Below are 26,081 nucleotides of genomic sequence, written 5' to 3'. Positions count from 1 at the left end.
GAGAAGCAATTACTTTTAGCTTTTTAGCAACAATATTTCTTTGTTAAACTAATACATGTGCAAACGTTAATATGAAAAAGTCATGTTATAACTTCATTGCCTCCTCAAAAACAGAGCTGGAGTTGTGTTTTGTTTCATTCACATGTTTGAGTAACATTTTATTATTAGTCTGTCTACATGTCCAAAGCTCAAAACGCTCTGTTCCACCTTGTGATGTCATGCAGTGGTAGTTTTCAAGTGAACATCTCCTTTAGTTCTGTAGAGGCAATTCTTCAGCTGAAATGATCCAAATGATTCTAGTGAAAGTGTGTGGGGTCCCTGTGTTACCACATGACATCACAAGGTGCAACAAAGTATTTTCAGTTTCAGGGAAGAAATTCTACAGGGTTTGTGTGTTAAAGATGTGAATGAAACAAAACACAACTCCAGATGTGTTTGTGATGACATTAGAACACAGATCAGAGAAACTGTAGTGAAATATAAACTTTTAAACGTGACAGGACCGTACCTCCTCTCTCCTGTTTGGGGCAGATTCCTTTGGCGGGTGTCAGTCTCTTCTCTTCTTCGTCGTCTCCGCCCGGTGACACCTGGACCCCCACCTCCACCGGCCCCCTGCCCAGCTCCAGGTGACGGGTGCGGGGGGAGATGGGCAGCCCGTTGGTGGCGCCAGCTTCGCCCGGTTTGGAGAAGGACCCCGACGGACTCCGGAGCCCCCTGCATAACCGCCGCTTGTGTTCGATGAAAACCAGGATGTCCCCCAGAGGGAAGTTGGTCTGGCACTGGCCGCAGGTCAGCAGGTCGTGCTCGCCGGGGCCCGTCCTGCGCGGGCTCGGGGTGGAGGATTCTGCCGACGGAGAAGGTGATCCTGCCCCTGGATCATGATTGGCTTCTGCTGGAGAGGAGAAGAAAATGGATTCATTATAAAGTTTGAGATGTGTGACACCGGACAAGAGAGAGAGTTTTGTACTGCTTTATAAAAACACCTGAATTCAAGGTTCAACGTTACTTTATTCATAAAGTTTGTTTGTCTTGAGTAAGTTTGTCTAGAGTATTTGAAAATCAGATACTAGTCAAATCAAAAATCAGATACTTGTCGATACTAGAGATTGACCGATATGTTTTGGGGTTTTTTCATGACCTGTGCCGATGCAGATGGTTAGAATCCAGAGAACCAATGGCTGATGAACTCTGCCGATATTTTTGGGCCAATATGTGGGACAGATTTTAATTATTTTTCCCTAATTCTGTCATTTTAATTTACCACAGAACATTTCAGCAGTGCCCTTTCAGCTCTGAAGAGTCAAATAAAATTGTGTGTGTATTCTTTATGAAGCTGTTTTTAAAGCTGATGGCAAAAAAAGTCCAAATATCGACTTGATATATCGGTGTATCTCTAATGGATACTATATTTTAAAAAGTCACAGAACTAGTTCAAATTTGAGCTTTCCTGAACAATTTCATTTTGAGTTACATCAGAACTAGTGTAAGACAAAACATTAAACAAACACTATTGTTTGATCTGTTATCTTTTAAAATGATCATGTGGGTATGAAAATCACTATTGGGTCGATACTTCAGTATCAAAATTGAGTTTGAAATGTTGTGACATTGTGACAACACCATTGCATTTGCATATCCACTGAAGAAAATGTAATTAAGTTGTTTAGGGAAAGTCCTATAAAAGCATGTTTTGTGTTTTCTCGTCTTTACAAATGTACAAGTCGTTTTCTTCTCATATACTGGATGACACTTCAGCAATTGATTTGTTTAGTTACAATTGCAAATTAGAGGAAAAATGTGAATGTTGTGTTAAGGTATAATGGTCTGAAAGCCACCAAAGTTCCCAAATTCTCTTCTATTTATCTCTTTATCAAGCACTCTCTCTCTCTTCAGTCATATTGCAGCATTTTCACTGCTGCAGCAAAATCACGAGTCACCCCAGCCTCTCCATCTCCTCCTAACACCACCACTATGAGATCATATCCACAACAAAGCTATCATCAGTGATCTTTTTACATTGTGATCATCTCTACCTGAGGTCCAAGCACCAAAGTTTATCTGTCCAACAGGCGTGTGTGTGTTTGAACCCTGGTCCGGTCACACAGTCTTGTGTTTTTCACCTTTGCGTTCTTCTGTTTCTTAATCAAAGCTCCAGTTACATTCATGAGACATAAAACAGCCCACTTCTGTCAAGACACAAGACGACACCTGCGCGGCCCTTATCACTGCGGGGATCTGTGTGGGCGGGACCCGACACATGCCAATATATGTGTGTGTGTGTGTGGGGGGGGGCCGTGTATGTGGGTCTGGGTCTGTGTGTGTGTCTGTGGGTATCTGTACGTCTGTGCATGTGAATCTATATCTGTGTGTCTGTATGTATGTGTGTGTGTGTGTGTGTGTGTGTGTGTGTGTGTGTGTGTGTGTCTGTGTGCGTATGTGTATCTGTGTGTATATGTGCCTGTGTGTGTGTATGTTTGTCTATGTCTGGACACATGTGCGTGTATTGTGTGTGCCTGTGTGCATAGGTGTGTTTGCTTGCTTTTGTCACTGTGTGTGTATGTGTATATGTCTATGTGTGTGTGTGTGTGTGTGTGTGTGTGTGTGTGTGTGTGTGTGTGTGTGTGTGAGGGGAGGTCTATGTGTTTGTGTGTGCATCTATGTCTGTGCAAGTGTGCGTGTCTCTGTGTGTGTATGTGTGTGTTTGCCTTATGTGTGTGTGCATATGTGTGTGTATATCTATGCATGTGTGCGTTAGTGCGTGTGTCTCTCTTGTGTGTGTTTCTGTGTGTATGTATGTGTGTCTCTGCATGTGTGTATGTGAGCGCGCGTGTCTCTGTGCATTTGTGTGTCTCTGTGTGTGTGTGTGTGTGTGTGTGTGCGACCAGGATGCAGTTGTGTGTAGTGTTTCCGGTGAGGTCCTGGGCGGTGCAGAGCTGTCAGGTCTGCTCCTCGGCTGCTGCCTTCACCACGTGGGACTGAGCCACACTCAGTCCAGGGCCACCAGCTCCTCCTCGCACATATCAGCCTTTTACATCAGCGCAGAGAAAAAAACACCACAAAAAAGATGTCTGCATACGAGCACGCGCAGGTGAAAGCCACTACTCTGTATACAGACAGAAAATCGATCAAATCTGTAATCAAACCGTAAACATATAATCAAGTAAAAACCGAGGAGCTTGTAATGATACGATGGAACTGGACCAGCCCCCATTATAGCTTCTCAATCACATATTTTGGAGAATTTTTAAAAACAAGCTAAAAAAGTTGTGGAAACACCTCATATTTTTTCATTTACATTATAATTTTAATTATTATAATGTATTCTTAGTTTTTACATAATTCTAAAAAGCAAAAAAAAAAAAAAAAGAAAAGAAAACAGGATGAGCCCCCAGTTTAGTCTTTAGTGCTTCACAAATCAAATATTTTGGGGAATTTAAAAAAAATAAGCTGAAAGAGTTGTGGAAACATGTCATATTTTCTTATTTACATTAAAATTTTAATTATTATTATTTATTTTTAGTTTTTTGCATAAATTTAAAAAACAAAAAAAGAAAAGAAGAAAGCAGGACGAGCCTTCATTTTTGTCCTACGTGCGTTGAATCAAATTTTGTGGGAATTTAAATTTGTTGTGTTCATTGCTAATCATTTACCATATGAATCTGCTTTTACCTTTTTTTTTCTTTGTTTATTTCTTTTTTTAAGTTATAAATCTTTGCAAAAATACAAAAGTCAGACATGTACTTTTCAATAGCCCAGCAGCAGGTGAAAATGCTGTATTCTCCGTAGACAGAAAATCTATAAAGCCAAAACCTGGGGTCCTGTTAAAAGACTAACTCTCATTCTTCACAGATCAGACACGGTCATTAATAACCATTACATTCTTGCTCTCCCTCCTCCTCCCTCTCTCCATCCCTCCCTCCCTCCCTTCTTCTCCTTCTCCCACAGCTCTACATAAATCCCTCATGGACACAACCTCTTCTTCAGGATTTTCTTAATGCTACCAGCATGTACCGCTATGAAAATGTGTCCGGATAAAAAAAAAAAAAGAGAGAGAGAGAGACACACACACAAGAAGCTGCAAAGATTTCTGGGGAAAACTGAAACGTATTCTTTCAAAAAATAGGGGCACCTGGACAAGCTTTTCTCTAATTTCATGCATTGTTTATCTGGATAGACTTATCATTTAAAGGTGCACTGTGTAACTTTTCTTCACACACTGGTCTCCACGTTAACTGCTCAGCCTGGAATGTTTCACAGTATGGCATTAAACTGATCTATCTCCATGGAGACAAGCAGGACAAGGTACAGATCAGGACAATAAAACAAACGAAGGCTGAACACTTTTAATGCCATACTGTGGAACATACCAAGCAAAGCAATAACTATGATAATCTCCCTAAAGAAAAAAAAGGTGGAAAAGTTACACAATGCAGCTTTAATAAATTATATATAAGGACAAAAACAGGTTTCAATTTGCATTATCTCTACTGTGACGGTAGATGAAGTGACAATGATGGGATATATTAACAAAAAACACATTCTCTATAGATTTAATGTTTAAATAAAAAGGTTATAGTTTAAATATTGTACCAAAGTCAGCATATGATTCAAGTCTAGTTATAACACATGTATGTGCACTGAAGGAAAACCAATTCTCACAAGATATTTAGGTAAGATTCTGTAAAAAAGCACAAATTTTGGTTTTCTTTTCTTTTCTTTTGAAAGTCTGTGTTTTCTCATACATGACACATAAATATGACACAGATATCGCAGTTGTACGTTTTGCAAAATTGTGAGTCTAATTCTAAAGGTGAAAGGTATGATGGCCTGAACAAGACCCCAGAATTTCAAGTTCCCAAAATGTCAAAGGTCCATATTTCAATTGAATCTAGATTTTTGCTTTACATGTTTTTAGTCGTGATGTGACGTTTGTGAAAGAGCCGGCTCTTCTGACAGTTCCTGAATGTGAATCGAATCACATTTTTTAAAAGAACCAAATAATCTTCTTTGTCATTTTTTTCCTTTTCTTTACAAATGAACAAGTGAAAGTTTGTGTCTTCTCATATAAAACATCTTAGCAGTTGTAAGTTTTGTAAAACTGTGGTTCTAATTAGAGGTCGAGCTTCAGTTCAGTGTGAAGGATGACGGCCTGAACGAGCCTCTGAAATTTCAAGTTCACAAAATTTCAAAGGTCCATATTTCAAATATCATAATATAATAGAATATATTTCAAATTGAATCAAATGAGCACCAGGATTTTGAAATACATGTTTTTAGTCTTTTTTTTTTTAGTGATGTGATGTTTGTGAAATGTGATGGCTCCTTAACATGAATCAGCTCTCACTTATAAAAGAACTGAATCTTTTTCTTTGTCATTTTTTCTTTTCTTTACAAATGAACAAGTGAAAGTTTGTGTCTTCTCATGTAAGACATCTTAGCAGTTGTAAGATTTGCAAAATTGTGGTTCTAATTAGAGGACATTTGTGAATACAGTGGAAGGTATATGGCCTGACTGAGACCCCAAAATTGCAAGTTCCCAAAATTTCAAAAGTCCATATTTCAAATGTAATCAAATGAGCACAAGATATTTGCTTTACATGTTTTTAGTCGTGATGTGACGTTTGTGAAAGAGCCGGCTCTTTTGAACAGCTCCTTAACGTGAATCGAATCACATTTTTTAAAAGAACCAAATCTTTTTCTTTTTTCTTTGTCATTTTTTTTTCTTTTCTTTCCAAATGTACAAGTGAAAGTTTGTTTCTTCTCATATAAAACATCTTAGCAGTTGTAAGATTTGCAACACTGTGGTTCTAATTAGATGAACATTTGAGTACAGTGTGAAGGATGACGGCCTGAACTAGTTCCCAAAATTTCAAATTCCTAAAATTTCAAGTTCCCAAAATTTCAAAGGTCCATATTTCAAATGTAATCAAATGAGCACCAGATTTTTGCTTTACATGTTTTTAGTCGTGACGTTTGTGAAAGAGCCGGCTCTTTTGAACAGCTCCTTAATGTGAATCGGATCTCGTTTTTTAAAAGAACCAAATCGTTTTCTTTTTTCTTTGTCATTTTGATGCATTTTTACACTGACCCAACACAAGAACCTGCACAGAACTAGAGCAGGAACACCGGTAAGAGCTCTGGGCACAAAAAAGAAATAAACAAATACAAATACATTTAAAAAAAAACATATTTGACAGTTATTTTTTTGATGAATTATCATGACATTTTATGTAGATTTCCATCATTTGAAAGGGTAATCACACTCCCACTCTCGGTTTGAACCATTTTAAACAGATCTGGGCCTTGGTCATGTCTCTGTGATTATTTCATAGTTAAATTTACAGTCCTCACATTGGCTTCTCTCACAGAATTAAATAGAAAAAGAGTCAGTCTTTTGAACGGCTCTTTGAAATGAGATTCAGATCCCACAAAAGAGCCAAAAGTCCCATCACGAGTTTGTACTTTTTTTGCATGTACACATAGATATTTACACAATTATAATCAGATTTTTAATGCATAACACCTCACACTTCACACTGCATCCACCTCTGATCACAAACACACAAACTCTGAAAGGTGTTGCCATATTTAACTCCATACGTGTAAAAAAAAAAAAACATATTATGCACTGCTGTTTTTTTTTTTTTTTTTTGCTTTTTTTTGTGCTAATCTTTTCTTCTCTTGAGCTAATCCTCCCTCCCTCCCCGACAATGCCGCAGCCGCTCTCAAACGCGTTCTAGTCCACTCTGTTCGCCCTGGAGTGACGATCTGATGCCAAATATTCTCTCCTCTAAATGCTGATGGTTTCCTGGACTCCTGCCAAATAATTTCCATCTCATAATCTTTGGCGGCGAAGAAAGAACACAAACACATATTTACCTAAAGTTCACAGCTTGTGACCGCCATGCGCACGGCGAGCTGTTCCGGAGCGATGCTACTGTGCATATAGGGCTGTTGATTGTGCAGTACGCCGCGTGCATTTTAACACGAGGGCTGTCTGAACACAATATTACGGCCTATTCTGGACAATCAGAGCCGGGGAGGAACTGAATACATGGACTGAGAATACGTACGAGACAGAATTTTCACAAGACGAGACATGAGATAAGCCCCACGAGATCGAGACAAGACGAGATTTTGATAGAAATTAAAATAAATAAATGGGGGCGTTCAGTTCACAGTTTTGGCTTTCACATTTTTTATATCTTTTACTGAGTACGTTTGAGGTCATATTTTTGGAACTGTGAACTCACCAACGTTCAACCCTTTTTTTGTTCAATCCAAATGTAAACACACGAAGAAAAAAAAAAAAAAATCACAAGATCATTTTCCTCATACGTGCACAATTTTGTGGCACTTTGAGATCTTGTGCCACGAGATCTTGTCCCATCTCTAGTTTTCACCTTTGCTTTCATGTTTTTCTTATTCTATAAAACACTTTGAATGACTTTGTGCTGTACAAATAAACTCGCTTTGCTTTACTTTGTCATTTGGTGATGTTCAGGATATACTTTTCTAAAATCAAAGCAATGCATGGCAGTGTCTGATCAAGCAATTTACGCTCAAACTGCACAGATTCAGACTCCGATCTGAGATAAATAAATGCATAAGAAACTGTGAGGCGCATATAGAGCTGTTTTTGATCTCATATTGTGGGAAATTGTCTTTACACTTTAATTTAACTGCAACTCTGCGTATTCTAAGCATCCAGAAGCAGAAATCTGACTCACACACGTATCAGAACACGTTACAAAACATCACATTTTAATGCAGGTATTCAGTACTCGGTAACTAAATATATTTTCAAAGTATTTTCCCATCGCTGTCGACAAGAAAGTAAATTGCGTTTTCAGTTGGAGCATCAAATTTCAAAGGTTGCCATTATTATGATGATGCAACAATAAAAATATCATGTCATTTTTAATTTTTAAAACTGTTCCCTGTAGTTTAGACGTCTACAAACATGTTCTGAAATATATGAGAGTCAGTTCATATTTCAGTCTGTTTCTCGGTCTTCTCTCAAATGTTTATAGTGTTGCTGTTCAGAATCACAATTTTGAAAGAGGATTTTGAAGCAAATACAAACAGGTTCTGAAATATATGAAGTTCTTGTATGCTTTTACTTCTTTTCTACTGTGTTGTTGTTCAAAATAACACTTTTGAAACATGTATTGCGAATAAAAACACAATTACAATCTGAGTTTTCATTCCAAAATCGTGCAGTGCTACTATGGCGAGGCATGTTGTTTCAAAAAAATAAATAAAAGTGCAGACGCTGATTTGTAAAGGCCTGGGAGTGTGTGCAGTGGAGGTGATAGACAGCTGGGCATTTCAAGGGAGGCCTCTGCTCAAATCTGCTCTGAGTGAGAAGCCCTCGGGGTGTGAGGTAGTAAATTAAGAACTTGGCAGTGTCACTAAAATAAAATAGAAGTTGGACATCTCCAAAAAAAAAAAAAAAAAAAAAAAGAAAAAGAAAAAAGAAGAGAGCCGTTGTATCTCCAGGCTCCTTCACCTGCGTGTGAGAAAAACAAGAAAAGCAACCTGGAATCTATGGACACAAACACCCCGGAGTGAAAAACGGGAAAGCGAACGGGCTAATTCTGGCTTGGTGACAGATCCCTAATTCATCTATACTGTATAAACTCAAATGTGAAAGGTTGATAAGTGAAGGAAGGTGAAGGAGCCCAGTGGACGCAAAGAAAAGAGAGACAGAGAAAGAGGAGACGTGATGATCGCAATAAAACTGAGCTGTCTATGATAGCACACACACACTTGGAGCTGGTGTGCGCGTTGCTGCTGCTGCTGCGCCGTGCCGGGCCTGCACTCGGTGACAGCGAGGAGGGGAGAGTGAGAAGAGAAGAGCAGAGCAGAGCAAGAGCAGGGGAGATGAAACGGTGAAACAGCCTTGCAGCGCCCCCTATCAGCTCGAGCGGGATTCACGGGCGTCAGGGAGAGCTGCTGTACAAATGCCCGAGCCTGTGCGCGGCCACTGGTGCACAATGCAGACCAGATGGGACACACACAATGGAGTTCTTTGACGAAAATGCCCAGTTTTGCGAAAATTCAAGACAAAAACGATATCTGTTTTTTGATTGTGTACACTTACGGTTAACGCTGCTTTTGTAAAGGTCAAACTCTCAAGATTAAAGCTGAAAGACAACCACAAAATGACAACTTGTACATGAGAATTTCACTTCTGTAAATTCTACTTTTTTACGGTTCAACAGCTTAAAGGAACGCAGCAGGTTAAGGTCAGGGCATGCTGCAAATTTTCAAAGTTTAAAACAAAAATGTGAAATGCTCTGTGTCGTTATGTAAACTGTATTAATAAAAGTGAATGCACTAACGCTCTGACAGTTCTAAACAATTCTAACAGAATAATTTTGACCGTTAATGCAGGCTGACGCATTGTTCTGGAGGTACAGCTAAAGCCAGGGGCACTTGTGTGGTAGTCCTCCCATAGCGCATGAGTTGAGACCTGCCTGCATTTCTTTGTTTCAGCTAAGTCTGCCCTGCTGAAGGCGTATACATGTGAAACCCACAGGGGGAGAGCCGCTAAGAATCGCGCTGTCATTGAAAATAAATGACACCAGCGACGATGCAGATGGTTGCAATCAAAAATTCAAACAAAAAGCAGCTCCGGTCAGCCTCTCCCTTCCCTCTTTCCTCAGCTCCTATTGCCAATGAGGGCTGCAACGCTGTGTATTGTGCAAGGCCCCGGTTATGTGTGTGTGTGTGCGACTCATTATCTTATCAGCGTTTAATCTGTTGCAGTTTCATACCTTATCATAAATCTTCAATTATTTAGAAAAAAAGTGAACAAAATATGGCTTGCGCAGCTAACTGGGGTCTGTCACTAAATCTCCATAACTGACTTGTCAGCTTTGAGCTCTTTGACATTTGGAATTATAAATCAAATTTGCACAACACTTTCAGGCAGATAATAATACTAGTCTTTATGGCAGTGTGAAATTGATTAAACGTGTTCCATTAGAGTGAAATACAGGAAGAAAATGTGCAGGAATTGAGCAAAGCAAAACATGTACCGTAAATCAGCCAACGCTCACCACTCACTCATCTTTTCGAGATTTTATCAACGCGTTACCACAATGCATCTGTGTGTAGCTCTGCAACGCCATATGGAGAAGAAGAAGAAGAAGAAGAAGAAGAAGCATGCGTAAACAGTTATGGCGAGGCTTCACTGGCACGTTTCTGCACCACATTAATCCCTAATATTAGAATCTCCAAACAATGTAATAAGCTGCTTTTACGCTTGCTGGAAATGTAGATTTTAATGTGTAAGTAAGTAAAGAAAGAAAGAAAGAAAAGCCTGGGGGGTCTTGGTCTCCTTCACAAACACGGATAACTGGTAGGGTGTGCACACAAAAGGGTCATGAAGTTTAGTTTGCAGTACATCATGTGTTTTACCGACTGTCTCTTCACTTGTACATAGCTCGCATACATTCAAAACTATAACGTCTGCAAAAAGCCTTTCCAGTACATGTCTCTCTCTATAAGCTGCCTCCAAAACTATGCGGATTTACAGGTTCCCCAACTCCACTGTCCTATAGGCCCACGCTGCAGGGCTTCTGAGCGTTCAGTTGGTAACTTACACCGGATAGCCCCCTTTCTCATGTCACTTTTGTACCTTTCTTTTTGATTTACGCTGACACTGACTGCTCCAGATTCTTTCTCGCCCACTGGTGGCATTAAAACTTGTATTAATATTGGACTTAGCGCAGGGGTGTGGTCTGTGTATTGTTCATATTCAAAAAGTGGAGATGTTGATTCAATTAAATGTCAGTTTAAGCTGGAGGTGTAATCTTGTGTACTTACTTTTTTATTTACTGTGCAAAAGCTGACTGTGCACGGTCACATGGACCTTTTGAACTTGTGATGGTCACTGTACACAAAGCAGCATTGTCTGTGCAAATAGACCAGCCCTACATGATTACACTGTGGATTTAGCGAACCGTTCAACTCTTAACTAAGTGTTTGAAGTATATTTGCGAAGGTCATTGTCATTGCCATAGGCCAAGAGTGCAAGAGGAGCAGTGAGAAACAGGTAAGACAGGATCCAGGCCCTGCAGATGGCCTCGTGCAAGAATATCCTCTATCTACTGTTACTGCACACACTTGCACTGACGAGGCCTGAGTCAAGTCACCACTACATGCCCACACACTCACCTTTCACATGCACAACTAGTCACCTGCATTTTCACTTTGCATGACAAGAAATATAATGATGTGATTAGAAACTGTACTGTGTGTGCAGTGGTGAATCAAGAAAAACAAATAAAGTTTGGAGTGTTGGCGTGTCAAAGAGAAGCTTCTGTGCAGTGAAAACATGCTGAAGTGAACTCAGGTGTGAGAAAGTGACGAGCACTTCTGTAAATAAAATGATCGAATATCTGTTAAGAAGGAAAAATCTAATAAAAACAAGAAAAATGAAATTAATCCACTCGGGCAAAAATGAGGCACATGTGTGAGTCTTTTCCTTTATAACCAAAGTGAAAGAGGATTTAATAAAGTGGCACATACGTCACTATATGCATGTCTGAAACGTGATTTTGTGAAAGGAATAACACAGACTTTCACGTCTAAACATTTACGCTCCTGACTCGTGTATTTACGCACGGAATTGCCCTAATGATTTCCTGCGCTCGCGCAGATAAACGCGGGACGTGTCGCTGGAGCAAAAGGAGCAGCTCCTTATTGCGCTTCAACACATTGGCCAGAGATTACATCATAAACTTCTGCTGTGAATTAGCCAGATTAAGGCCCTCCACAGTAAATTGGATTTGGGCTAAAAGCGCAGCGCGGGGACATGAGGAGGTTAGACTGATAGAACTGATTTACAATTGGATTATTTTTAATCATAAACACACACCCCTCTGAAATATTCACATCTAATCTCCACCAAATTGAATCAAAGATGTAAACGCACGTTGTGAAAGTTTACGGAGTGTTTTTTTAAGGACTTGTTTTGTGCTTCTTTACGCACAGGTGAAGGCCCGTGAGCTCCACTCAAATGTATTTTATGCTCGAGTGAACAGATCAAAAATAAGATGAGACAGAAGAATAATCGGCCTCTGCGTGGATCACAATCATGTTCTGAAGTTAGACAATGGACTCAATAAACAAACACAGTGCGCTCCAGTCAGAGGGGAAAGTATAAAACAGGATATTACCGGATACACATTAATAACAGGGTGCGCACGGTGCCATACGGACGAGCACGTTACGTGTAAGAGCGTGAAAAGTGATTCATTTCATTTAAATCCACGCTGAAAGCTCACGCGTGTCACACACTTTCACACTCCAGCACTTTTACACAAAGTAAAAAACACGCAATTTTACAACAAATGTTCTTTTTATATTTAACTGCAAATTAGCCTAAATGTGTGTGTGTGTTTGTGTGCGTGTGTGTGTGTGTGTTTGAGTGTGTGTGTCCTTCCAATAAAATGAAGAATTAAGATGATAAAAACAAAAGAGAGTAAGACTTGTTTTAAAACGTGCACGTGTTTGATAAATTGGGAGATGTCAGGGGAATTGTGGAGCTTTAGAGATTTTTTCCTTTGCGTTCTGCTGAAAGCTTTTTGAAGCAACTTTACAAGTTGATGAGCCCAATAATAATCCACTTTAACAAATGCAAAACGGCACACAAAACACACAAATATAAGAAAGATGAAGAACAAGTAAAAGCAGGCGCGTGCAGCCCCGTACTCACCTTGTACCGTCTCCCTGTGCGTCAAAGATAAGTGCTGCGGGTTCACCTGCTTGCGACGGGACATTGCCCCGGCATTTACTCTGGCATCGCCCGGTGAACTGCACTTGGAGTCGGCTTGAACCGTGGTGTCGGTCCTTTGTGGCGTTCAACTATCCGCTGTCCCCTCTCCTCTCCCCCTTTGTGACTGTTTGGTGAAGATGTCCACCTGAACGCGGAGTAGTGGAGTGTCGTGCGTGTTTACGGCGGGAGGAGGACCTGTTTCCAAATCCCGGACCGCGCTGCTCTCCGGAAGACAAATTGCTGTTTTAATCGGCCGCGCTCCTCCACGCTCTGGGGGTCAGGACGCCGCTGCGCTTTCTAGGATTCCACACAGTCCTTGCGTGTTCTTCCCAAAAAACTGACCGATTTGGCACCGAGTCGACCTCCTGTGCGTCTTGGAACGGCGCGGCAACTCTAGGCTCCGCTGGCCACCGCTGATGGAGAGTGTGCGTGAGTGCGCGAGGGAGGGAGAAGAGTAAACGAAACGGGCAGATAAGACACCTCCTCCTCCTCGTGCTGCTGCGCCTCCGTCGTCTCTCCAAACACGGAGTGGTCCAACGCTTCCCCAGTTTGGTCCGAGACGACTTGTATAGTTGACTCACGCGGCATAAAAGCGAGACTGTGTTTGTGGGTAGGCTATATGCAGCGGCGCGTGCGTATGTCGGCGTGTGTATGCGCGGGCACGTGTGTGTGTGTGTGTGTGTGTGTGTGTGTGTGGTTGGGGGGTTGCTCCTGCGAGAAAAGTGGGATGGGATCCAAGTTGAAGAGCGGCCGTGACGTTGGAGAGGTTCGGGGAACGGGAGCGCGGACACACGGAACGGGCTTCGTGGCAAAAGTAATTATCAGTGACTTGGCGCGCTCTCCTCACGCGGTGTTTGACTTTTGGGCTGGTGTTAAACTCTTCTCTTATTTCAGCTTAATGGCTTTTTAAATAAGAGATCTCTATTCATCTGTCCACTTCACAGCTTTAAACGAAACTCAAAAGATACTGTCAAATAATCATTAAGACCTTTTTTCTGTCGCCGGGGCTGTTCTGTTTCATAAAGAGGAGCAGAACCGGGCCAAACGCTGCGCCCTGTCTGTCAATCACACGCGTAACTGTCAATCAAAGCCTGGAATTACGCGTAACAGACTCATTTCTTACGCGTAACAGAGTCTTTTCTTACGCGTAAAAGAGTCATTTCTTCAAAACTCTTGTTATATTTTCAGCATTTAAACATTTAAACTCATCCATAATCCTCGTGCCCTTTGACCTTTACACATTAGAGGGTTATAGACCGTCATTTCAGGTTTATGCATTTTATACAAAGCAACAAACAACGAATTGTAAATAGGCTAAAGACAAAATACACGTAGAATAACACGTAGACTGGTTATTTACGGGATTTCAGTTGTGTGTTATCTGTTGTGTTTGTATATTCATTTTGTTTCTGGTCTTAATAAAGTCATTAAAACTGTTTGCAACTTTTCAGAAACTATGAAATGCTTTTATAAATCAAACTAATCTTTTATATTTTTCTAACTTCCTGATCTGTTTTCTTGGCCTCTCTCCCAATCTGAGCAAGTTCTTAATATTGTTTTAATCCAAATCAAAATCTATAGGCAACTGTTGATTTTAAAAGATGTTTTCCTTGCAGTGTTTCTATGTAAAATGTAAAATGTAGGTTCTGTATTAGACTATGTACACTTTAAGTTAAATAAATGCATTTTTTGTGCTCCACATATTTGCAGTGTTCTTCTAAAGCAGCTTCTCTTTGAAAATGAAAACATGACATTTTTATTTTGTGGTCTCTCTCTCTCTCTGTGTACACATGAAATGATATACACTTTTCATTTATTCATATTTCTTCAAACTGTAGGTCTCTATTTCTGTAAACATCATCAACACACCTTAGATACAAATATGACAAAACTCTAATAATGTTTATCATTTTCATGCATGTTCAAGTATAATCAAATTTTACCCTCCCAGTGAGTCAATCCTGTGTGTTTTATTCTCTGCACTGAGGGGCTGTGAGGGATTCTAAATTCCTCATCAGTTCTTATTTCTGCGGTGTATTGGATCATTCATTTGTGTGTCCACAGAGCTGGGTGCTGCTGGGTGCTGCTGGGTGCTGCTGGGTGCTGCTGGGTGCTGCTGGGTGCTGCTGGGTGCTGGTGAGTACAGGCAGCCACGTTCTTTGTCGTCAGAGTCATTTGAATATGAGATGAGGCAACACTACCCTCTGTTGGCCCAACGCAACATCGTATTTAAAAGCACCAGATTACGCAAACGTGACTCTTGAGAGATTTAAATTATGTTCTAATGTTGTTACCTCATTTAAAAAAAAAAAAGATGATAATATATATTTTTTTTAAATCCCTGGAGTTGTGTTTTGTTTCGTTCACATGTTTGAGTAACTCTGTATTATCAGTCTGTTTACATCTCCAAAGCTCCAAAAATGCTCTTCCACCTCGTGATGTCATGAAGTTTTCAAATGAGCAGCTCCTTTTTCTTCAGTAGACATTGGTATTTCACATTTTACAGACTGACCTGTCAAAGGGACTAATTATTGGAACAGTCTCCCACTGACAATAAAGGAAAGAAAAGTGTGGATGATTGATAAAGGTCAAGAAGATCGATGGTTCACACAGGAACATGGCGCCACCGTTCACTCATTACCTTCACTCTTATTACATTTCATAAAGCTGCAGACTAACATGAGACTTTTTTTCTTCACATCTGCTCTTTTCTAATCATGGAAGTGTCTTCTGTTATGTTCATGTACAGTATGTGCTGTTATTTATTGTACTGTGCATTTTCACAAGAGGAACAAACACAAAAATGAAAATGAATAAATGAATAAAATCATCTCTATCCACATTCAAACTGCACCTTAAACTGCAGATGTAGGAGAACCAAGTCTGTGAACATTCTGAATCCGGCCTTTTACTGTTCTATGTGTCTCTGTGTAACTGTTTAGTGTTTTATATTTTGTATTTTGTATATTGTCTTCTGTGTCACCTACAACAGATGGGGACTATTTTGTTATTCTCTAATTGTGTTCCTGGTCTTAATAAAGTCATTAAGACGCTTTGTAACTTTTCAGAAACGTATTTATAAATCAAATCCATTTTTTGTATTTTTTGTGACTTCCTGTTACTGTTCTGTGTGTCTGTGTGTTTTTGTGTCGCTCTTTTGTGTTTTGTATTGTCTCGGCGTCACCTACAACAGATGGAAACTTGCTTTTTTTTTTCTTTCTATAATTTGAATCTAATATTTTCAACATTCTTCAGAATTGGACTATATAAACTCATTTATAATCCTGGTGACCTTTGACCTTCACACAGGAGAGGGTTATAGTTTTTTCATTTCAGGCCTTTGCATTTGTACAAAGCAACAAACACACAATGTAAATAGGCAAAAAATGTCATACAAGTGAACACAAAGAATGATTATGTTGGACATTTGAGTAGTGAAGGATTAAACATTATTGTTGTTATATGTTGTGTTTGCATATTTTGTTATTCTCTAATTGTTTATTTATCTGAATAAAGTCATTAAAGCCTGTTTGTAACTTTTCAGAAACATATTTTTAAAACAAATTCATTTTTTTGTATTTTTGTAACTTCTCGTTACTGTTTTGTGTGTCTTAGTGTCACTGTTTTGTGTTTTGTGTTTTGTTCTCTGTGGCACCTACAGCAGATGGAAACTAACAATTTACTTTATTTACTTATTTATTTATTTGTTGCTATAATCTGTCATATTTACTGTAATATTAAACACTGTAATAATAAAACTGTAATGTTAAAATTGACTCTCACAGAATCAATGTGAACATTTTCTCAGGGTTTATATGAGTTCACTCTGATCTAGAGTTAATTTCACGTTTTTGTAAATGTTAATTTAGTAACACTGGACCAAAGTTCCTGTTTAATCCCGAAATCAAGAGTTATATTAATGTTTTGAGAGTAAACGGATAACACTTTGTAGAGTTATCCTGATGTAGCTAAACAACACACAGAGGTGTTTTATTTTTTACACTTTATTTGAGTTAATTTAAGATAAAATGATGAACAAAACTGGTTCAAACTGGCCTTCTCTCACGGGAGTTTGAAGTGGTGGGTGGGAGGAGCCAGATTAACACTAAGAGGAGTTGAATTAACACTGGTGGAAGTTGAATTAATGTCAACGATATCAACTCTGACAAATAACCCCAACTCCAGCCCACATTTAAAATAACACTTTCTATGTTAAAACCAACTCTGAAATATTTTACCCTGAAATTTTAACTCTCCAGTTTTTGCTGTGGACGGCCGAATGATGAAATGACTCTAGTGAAGGTGTGTGGAGTTTAAAAACACAGTGGAGCTCTTCCTGTATTACCACATGATGACATCACAAGGTGGAACAGCTTAAATACGCGTGAATCTGTGTGAATGAAACAAAACAAAACACAGCTCCAGGTCTGTTTGTGATGAGGAAACAGCATTAGAACATAGAATAAAAAAAAAAAAAATCATAATCTGGACTCTTTAAAAACCGCTCACCCCAACCACCTCATCTCCATTTGCGATCCGCTACATTTCAATACGTAGATGGCGCAAAAAGGTGCAATTAAAGCCGGTAATAGCTGATAATTTCACATACGGCGTTTGGTATGAGAACACACACAATGCTTTTTTATATAGGGATTCCATTGTACGCTGTTAGAACACGGCCTATAATTTGGTAAAATACACGTGGTGGAATAAAAAGGTAATTCAGACTTGACACGATTGCTTTGCGGATCACAGAGAGCGAGCGCGCGCCAGGCTATAGCAATACATTTTATAGCCAGTCATTAATAAAAGATGGCGGCAGTTTTAAGAGCATTAGAAGTTTGATTGCTATGGGCCTGCCCTGGGGGACTTTCAAGACAGTAATTATTTATATAAATGAAATGTCTACTCTGCTCTGGCTCAAGTAACCTCGGTAGACTCAGCAGAAGAAGAGAGGAGGAAGAAAAGAAGAGCCCGGCGCACTGTCATGTCTATATTCTTTTATTATCATTTTACAGTCACTTCTAAAGCACGGAGCATACTGTATAAATTTGCAATGCGTGAAGACGAGTGGACACGGATACCACAACAAGAGACGTTTTCCGCTCTTGGCAGCAGGCAGCTCCTTGATCCTCACCCATGGGTTCCTCAATAATACATCAGTGTCTCGGTAATGGCGTGAGCGTCTTGCTGGCTGCGGGCAAAGGCTGGTTAAGGGTGGGCTGCTCAGAGGGCCAGCCGTACAAACATGCCAAACATGTGGACACGAGAAAGGTTTTAAGTCCAAAGAGTTGCCTCCGAGGGGGACATGCAGCTCGGGGTTGTAGCTGCCAAGATTGGAGTGGGGGAAGCGCGGATGATACTCGCCGTGAGGGAAGGACTGCAGAGTAACAAGTGAAGGAACAACGTGAGTTCACAGTGACTCAGCGTTTAAAGGCACCGGAAGGTCCAGTGTTTTGTTCAAGATGGACTGTGTAACTTTGCACCTGCTTGTTTCTATGGAGATGTCACTGGTCTGCTTAGAATGTGCCACAGTGTGACATTAAACTGCTCTACTTTACACTTATTCAGTTACAGGTGAATTTATAGCCCAAAACATACGTAGAAAAACAGACATTCTGACTGTGAGTGGGGTCGCCTCTCCACAGAGCCGACCTGTAAAGCAAAGCAAGTTAAATAAGCATGCGTTGTACAGAACAATACATACACAAAGTCAGTGAAAGTGCTTTACAGAATAAGAAATGCATTAAAATCACAATAAAAACAAATGAAAACATAAATAATCATCATAAAATTAGAAAGAGAAAGAGACTTTAAAAGAGAGAGAAGAGTGCAGACTGACAAAATGAAAACCTTTCGGTCAGATGCAGCTAAACAAAAGTGTTTTGAGTCTGGATTTAAGCAGAGTTAGAGTTAGAGGCCCGTTTCACGTGTTCAGGACGACTGCTCCAGGTTTAAGCTGCATTAAACTGAAACTCTGACTCCCTGTATTTAGTCCTGACCCTGCATGGACACCAGCAGGAAACCAGGACAAAACCAGGACTAAACCAGGACTAAACAAGGACTAAAATAGGACTAAAATAGGACTAAAACAGGACTAAACCAGGACTAAACTAGGACTAAACCAGAACTAAACAAGGACTAAACCAGGACTAAACCAGGACTAAACAAGGACTAAACCAGGACTAAACCAGGACTAAACAAGGACTAAACTAGAACTAAACCAGGACTGAACAAGGACTAAACCAGTCAGGTCCTGAACTGCAGCGTTCTGGATGTTCTGCTGCTGTCTCACAGTGTGCAGGCTGTCACAGTAGTCCAGGAGTCTCCAACCTGGAGCTCGGAAGCTTCCAGTAGCTCTCAACCTTTTCCAGGTAGTTCACCAAGGGATTTCTGAATGATACATATTGTGTTAATAACTACAGTTTGATTAATTAAACATCTTTTACCGTTGTACATGTATTGTTTTGATGACAAAGTTTGTGCACTAATAAATGGAGTGGTTTAGGTTTTATAGACGTCCAACTGTACGTCAGCTAACGCTCGTCGTGTTTCTTACACACACACTCAATTTCATGTGACCTCTAAAACTTGCTCTCTGGCATTTTCATTTTGTAAAAGAAACTCACCGGACGAAAAAGGTAAGAGACGCCCCCAGGAGTCTAACCTACTGGAGACAAACGCATGGACAAGTCTCTCCAAGTCTGATTTAAACAGTAAACCTGTGATTTTTGACATATTTTTTAGATGGTAAAAGGCTGCAGATGTTAGGTGACTGCTGACACTGTCTATTTGTTTCTGTGGACCAAAGACGATGACTTCTGTCTTACCTGTGACTTGGTCTGGTTTTGTCTACATCTGACAGACCCTCCACCAGAAAAGTTACACAATGCACCTTTAAGTTTGTGATCTGAAAAGACTAGTTGATGTGGAAATGGGTGAACGGGTCAAACAAAGTTTAATTTTGCATGTTTCAGAGATGAGACAGAAGAAGCAGAGAGACAGGAAGTAAAGACGTTTGTGAAAGTTTTAGTGCAGCCTTTTACTACTAATAATCCACCTACAGTTTCCCAAATGAGGCCCTTGAGCTGTGAGGGGCTGCCACACGCTTGTCTCCATGGAAACAGATTAATGTAATGCTATACTCTGAACCATTCTAGACAAAGCAATAACATCTGAATATGAAGGACTTGAAAGGACTTAAAGAGTTTGTGTTACACTATTTTCTGATCTACGTTATCATTTCTTCATCACAAACAGACCTGGAGTTGTGTTTTGTTTCATTCACACATGTTTAAAACACAAACCCTGCAGATTTATTTTGAGTTCTTCTCTCAAACAGAAAACATTGTTCCACCTTGTGATGTCATGTGGTGATACAGGAAGTGCTCCACTGCGTTTTTAAACTTTTTTTACACCTTTAATCGACTCACTTGGATCATTTCAGCCTTGGAAACGCGAATTGAACTGAACAAAAATGTCAAATGTATATGCTGACTTGAAAACTATACCACTACATGACATCACAAGGTGGAACAGAGCATTTTGAACATGTGGGAATGAAACAAAACATAACTCCAGCTGTTATCGACGAGGAAACAACATGATAACTCGGTGTAAATCACATGCGTGAAGTTGGGCCCCATCAAACACAAACCTACACAAAAACTGTCAGTCGTTTGTGTTTTGTTTGTGCTGCAAAAAGTTTGATTCGTGTGATTGTGGTTCTTAAAATATGAGCAGTTTTATTTTTGGGCCGATGTCGTCACCCAGTTTCTCAAAATGTTAAATAGCCTCAAAACATGCAGAAAATGATAGGAAAGTGTTTGTATTTTGTTTGTGCTGTTTTGTGCTGTGACAGTTTTCATTTATGTTAGTATATTTCTAAAAATATGAATTATTATTTTTGTGGAAATTCATATTTTATATAATAACACAGATTTTTCCACAGCCTAAGATTGTTTCTCTTCATTAGTTTCGTGGAGTTTTTTCTTCATCAGCTGAACGGAAATGACCTCATACAATTTCCGCAAAAATAATAATGAATCATTTTAGAACTATACAGCACAAAACAGCACAAACTAAATTCAAACGTTTGACTGCATTTGGGTGTTTTCGGGCATTCTGAAGTTTCCTCGGGGCTGGTGACCACAATTTGACCTATAAAAGAATATCTCCAAAACTAAAGCAGCACAAATGAAACTTCTTGCAGCACGAAACGGCACAAACGACTGACAGAGTTTTGTGTAGGTTTGCGTTTGACGGGGGCCAACTTCTCCTCAGAAAGATTCTGTTTTGTGTAATAAAGGACCTTTAAACAAAAACACTCAAGTATAAGTGGCTAAACATAACCCCTCTTTACTCCGCTTAGATGATATATTCTGTGAGAGATTCTTACAGCTGTATTACTTTCACTTGAGTCAGACGTGCTGGGATGTTTGAAAGCAGAGGAGAGTGGATTTAAATGTACACGCAGAAACCGCTGAGATTCTGGGTCAGAGCCTGTATCACCCGCCACATACGTATAAGTATATGTTTCATTTTTCATGCTTTCCCCATCTCTGTTTACTCTCTGTAGCGATCGCCCAGTTAATATCTTAAAATAGCGTGTAGGAAAAAGCTGGAGCAGGTTTTGAGGTTAAGTCTTGTGGTCAGGGCATGTGGCTTGATGACTTTTGACAAGCGCTACAATGAAAGGTCCAGTGTGTGCTAATGTGAATATTGCTTTGGGATTTGCTTAGTGCCTGTTTCATTATGCAGTGTTTAATATTAATAAAGAAAGTACTTGCATATATTATTCATAAGCTGATTTACATGTGTGTGTGCATGGGGGTTTTGAGTGACAGATTCAGATGCTCCGTTGCTAACGGCGATACAATGAGACGAGCTTCTTGCTTTTCCAGGGGACATGTCACGGCGGTTCTGCTCACAGTTTAAAAGGTGCATTGTGTAACTTTTGTGGTGAAGGGTCTGTGGAATGCTCTTCTCCATGGAGATGTTGTGGCTTTGTCTGGAATGTTTCGCAGTATGGCATTAAAGCTTTCTGTCTTCATAGAGACCAAACCAGGACGAAACCAGGACTGAGTGTCGGGATGGGCCCAGAGGTGCACCCGCGTAGACTGTCGGGTGATCGGGACTGAAACTGGGACCAGACTGGGACCAGACCAGGACCAGATCAGGACTGAGACCTGGACCTGACCAGGGCTGAGATCATGGGATCAGTCCTGGTTTGGTCCTGATTCAGTCCTGTTTTAGTCCTGGTTTAGACCTGGTTTGGTCCTGGTTTAATCCTGGTTTAGTCCTTGTTCAGTCCTGGTTCAGACCTGGTTTAGACCTGGTTTAGTTCTGTTTTAGTCCTGGCTTAGTCCTGGTTTAGTCCTGGTTCAGTCCTGGTTCAGACCTGATTTACACCTGGTTTAGTCCTGTTTTAGTCCTGGTTTAGTCCTGGTTTAGTCCTGGTTCAGTCCTGGTTTAATCCTGGTTTAATCCTGGTTTAGTCCTGGTTCAGTCCGGCATCGCAGTTAAAGTCTCGTAAACTGGAAATTGTTGTTATTCTTTTTTTGTTTTGTTTTTTTGTTTTTTTCCATTTTTCATGTAAACACAAAAATGACAACTGAAAAAACATGCTCTCTGTAACAGGGACATTTTGGTCTTAAATCTATGTGACGATAACAACCGAACAATCTAACATCATTTTTTAGATGACCAACATCTCTGACATGACAAGCTTTTACAGTTGCCTCAAGACGTTTTTAGACTCTTTTAATTTCTTTATATATATATATATATATATATATATATATATATATATATATATATATATTTATATTTTTTTTTTTTTTAATCATCATGCAGTCACAAACTAACTCCTACTGAGTTATTTATTCATTTATTTTTTATCCTGGACATGATAGTCCCCTATAATCCCCCAGCCCTGTTTAGTCAGAGGAACCTAGTCCCTCCATTAAGAGTCGATCTTAAAACACTTAAAGGAGACTCAGTGTCCACTGTAAATAACACAAATGAATGGGTCGGGTCTCAGGAGGATAAAATGTACACTACTGGTCAAAAGTTTTAGAACACCACACTTTTTCCAGTTGTTTATTGTTTCCTGTTGACCAAAACATATTCTAAACTTTAGATTGATGTGTGTCCACCTTTGTCAGATAGAAGAGCTGAACACACTCGTGACTCGTTCTTTTTACAATAGAAATCAAATATTGTTCAGAAAGTTCTTCAAGTCTGTTGCAGAAGTTTTATAAATGTGTGGCACTTGTAGGTTGCTTCACTCTTCTGTCCAGTTCATCCCAAACCAGATCGACGAGGTTTAAGTCTGGACACTGTGCTGCTGCTGGACACTCCAGGTTTTCAAACTTTACCATCTTGTTCTTTTTTCCTGAGGGAGTTTTGGCAGAGCTTGGACTTGTGTTTTGTTCTTTTATGTTTTTTTAACCTTTGTCTGTTCTGTTCTTACCTTTGTACCATTTCAAGCTCTTCATTGGACTTGCACGACTTGAATTACAATAAAAAACTGGAAAAATGAGGGTGTTCTGAAACTTTTGATCTGTAGTGTAGTTTCCTCATCACAAACAGACCTGGAGTTGTGTGTTGTTTCATTCACACATGTTTAACACACATTTATGCTGAGTTCTTCTCTGAAACTGAAAACACTCTGCTCCACCTTGTGATGTCATGTACAGTAACTATACAGGAAGTGCTCCACTGTGTTTTTAAACTCCATACACCTTCACTAGAATCATTTGGAGGATTTCAGACCTGGAATTGCCGATCTCTACTGAACGAAAAGTATAATGTAGCTATCAACTTGAAAACTACTACTTCATGACATCATAAGGTGGAGGGGAGTATTTTGAGCTTTGTGTGAATGAAACAAAACACAACTCCAAGTCTGTTTTTGAAGATGTAAGAATATAACAAGACATAAAACTCCCAAGAGTCATTTAGAGTAATATAAGACCTTTAAGAGAATTTGTCCTGTAATGCCTGTGTTGTTTATTTTGTTTTTGTTGTTTTGTTTTGTTTTTTTGATGTAGACTGGGCTTGTGCTTCAGTTCTGTTTGCAGAATATAAGGACATTGTGTTTAAAGTTTAAACCAATATTTGCAATGGGAGTTTTAGTGTAATTTTCAGGTTTGTTTGGTTTTAAGGGTCACTTGCTAATCATACGGCCTTTATGTTTCACACAGCAGGTTCTACGAGGTGCAGGATTTCAAAAAGTTCAAATTACAAACTAGAACCTTGCGTTGGTGGTACAGTCTGATATAAAACTGTGAATAATAACAGTAAGTTAAAACTACAGGCTAAGATCATATGAAAAAGAAGGGCTTAGCCGACATTAAAGGTGCACTGTGTAACTTTTCTTGGGGAGGGTTCACCACATGCCAGTCTCCATGTAAATGTATTTGTGTGTGTAGCCTGGAATGTTCCTCAGTACGGCGTTAAACTGATGTATCTCCATGGAGACAAGCAGGACAATAAAATCACCTCTGATGAAACAAAGGCTGAACAGACTTTTGATGCCATACTGCGGAACATACCAAGCAAAGCAATAACATGTCCCTAATCAATCACACACAAAAAAAAACATGGCATACTCTCCACCAGAAAAGTTACACAACGGATCTTTAAAATAAGGTTAAGAGTCTTTCCAAGGCCTATTTCAACTCATGTGACGTTTGTGGAAAAAGTCCAGACTCCAGACAAAGCAGTAACATCTCCATGGAGAAGAGGATTTGACGGAACTTCCACCAGAAAAGTTACACATTGCACCTTTAAAGTGAACAGCTGGAATCTGATCTTGTTTTTTTTTAAAGAATCGAATTTCTTTCTTTGTCATTTTTATGCAACACAAGAAGCAGAACAGACAACACAAGTGAGAGCTTTGTGCATAAAAACATATTTGGCCTCATAAGATCTGCTAGTTAGAAATAGAAATAATAATGATTGTAGTGCAGTGTTTTATTTAGAACATTCTTAATTCCAAAGTGTAAACACTCTCCTACTCTCAGTTTTAACCATTTTAAACAAATTTGAGCCATTTTTATCTTTGTCTGTGATTAGTTTATTGTTAAAGTTAGTCAGTTATATAATTAAATATAAAAAGAAACAGTCTTTTGAATGGTTCTTAACAGATTTAAAAGATTTGAATCAAATAAAAGCCAAAAGTCACATTACAAACTTCCACTTTCAAACTTTTCTAGACTGGGATGTAAACGCAACACCAACAGGCCCCAGCTAGGCCCTACAGTGGCCTTTCTCATGGAGGCCCCACCACCTGTTTGTCACATGTAGAGCTCATGGCTTTCCCTGAATTGTCCCACAGTATGGCATTAAACCTAGAGACACAGAGGACACAGCAGGCCACGTCAGGTCTGTGGAAAGTCACCCTGCTCACAAAAAGAAGGCATGTTTCTATATAATGCTTAAATAAAAAAAAAAAAAAAAACTCAACAACTCACCCTTATGGAACAGATAATACTCCCTACAACTGTACAACTCACCCTTATGGAACAGATAATACTCCCTACAACTGTAGAAAACTCACCCTTATGGAACAGATAATACTCCCTACAACTGTACAACAACTCACCCTTATGGAACAGATAATACTCCCTACAACTGTACAACTCACCCTTATGGAACAGATAATACTCCCTACAACTGTACAACTCACCCTTATGGAACAGATAATACTCCCTACAACTGTACAACTCACCCTTATGGAACAGATATCCTGTGTTCTGTCAATCATCAGATCATTGTTGCTCTGTTTTCCTGTGACCTCTTGTATAAAACACAGATTTGATATTTTATTATTTATTTTTCTATCTTATTTGTACATTGAGGACCCCCTCGAAAACGAGATGGCAAGACATCTCGAGTGGCTTATCCTCCAAATAAATAAATTCTACACTTACATTTATATAATTATGTCTTATTTCACACCTGTCTCTTGCTCTTTTTTTGCTTCTTATTTAAAATGTATTACTGCCATTTATATTTTTCTTTTTGTTATTATATTTTATTGTGGTGTGTGACTCCTGTGACCAAATCATTTCCCTTGTGGATCAATAAAATTTGTCTAAGTCAAGGTCTAATATAAATTAAACTAAAGCAGAACACCGCAACATAATGTCTGGTCAAAAATTAGTGTAATTTTGTTTGTATTTGAAAGTTCCTTTATCATGTGAATAAATATCCTTAAAAATACTGAGCTCAGAATTGATCTTTGACCCTTATTTGTCAGTTCCATGTACTCTGTGTTTGTATC

The 26,081-nt window shown here is 39.4% G+C and overlaps 1 protein-coding gene across 1 annotated transcript in view; it reads right to left on the bottom strand.

Moving 5' to 3' along the window:
* The window catches only part of LOC110161283 (B-cell lymphoma/leukemia 11B-like), a 73,258-nt gene extending 59,900 nt beyond the window's left edge, over nt 1–13,358 (bottom strand). The window contains 2 exon segments of the mRNA XM_020926012.2: nt 509–892; nt 12,731–13,358. Coding sequence (XP_020781671.2) covers nt 509–892; nt 12,731–12,794 — 448 coding nt within the window. The 5' untranslated portion in view covers nt 12,795–13,358.
* Between the last annotated feature and the right edge of the window lie 12,723 nt (nt 13,359–26,081).

This window comes from Boleophthalmus pectinirostris, unplaced genomic scaffold (genome assembly GCF_026225935.1).
Source record: "Boleophthalmus pectinirostris isolate CB_2022bp ecotype Guang Dong unplaced genomic scaffold, ASM2622593v1 HiC_scaffold_13, whole genome shotgun sequence".
Taxonomy (NCBI): Eukaryota; Metazoa; Chordata; class Actinopteri; order Gobiiformes; family Gobiidae; genus Boleophthalmus; species Boleophthalmus pectinirostris.
Note: the sequence above shows the minus strand (reverse complement) of the source record. Positions and strands in the feature narration are given on the sequence as shown.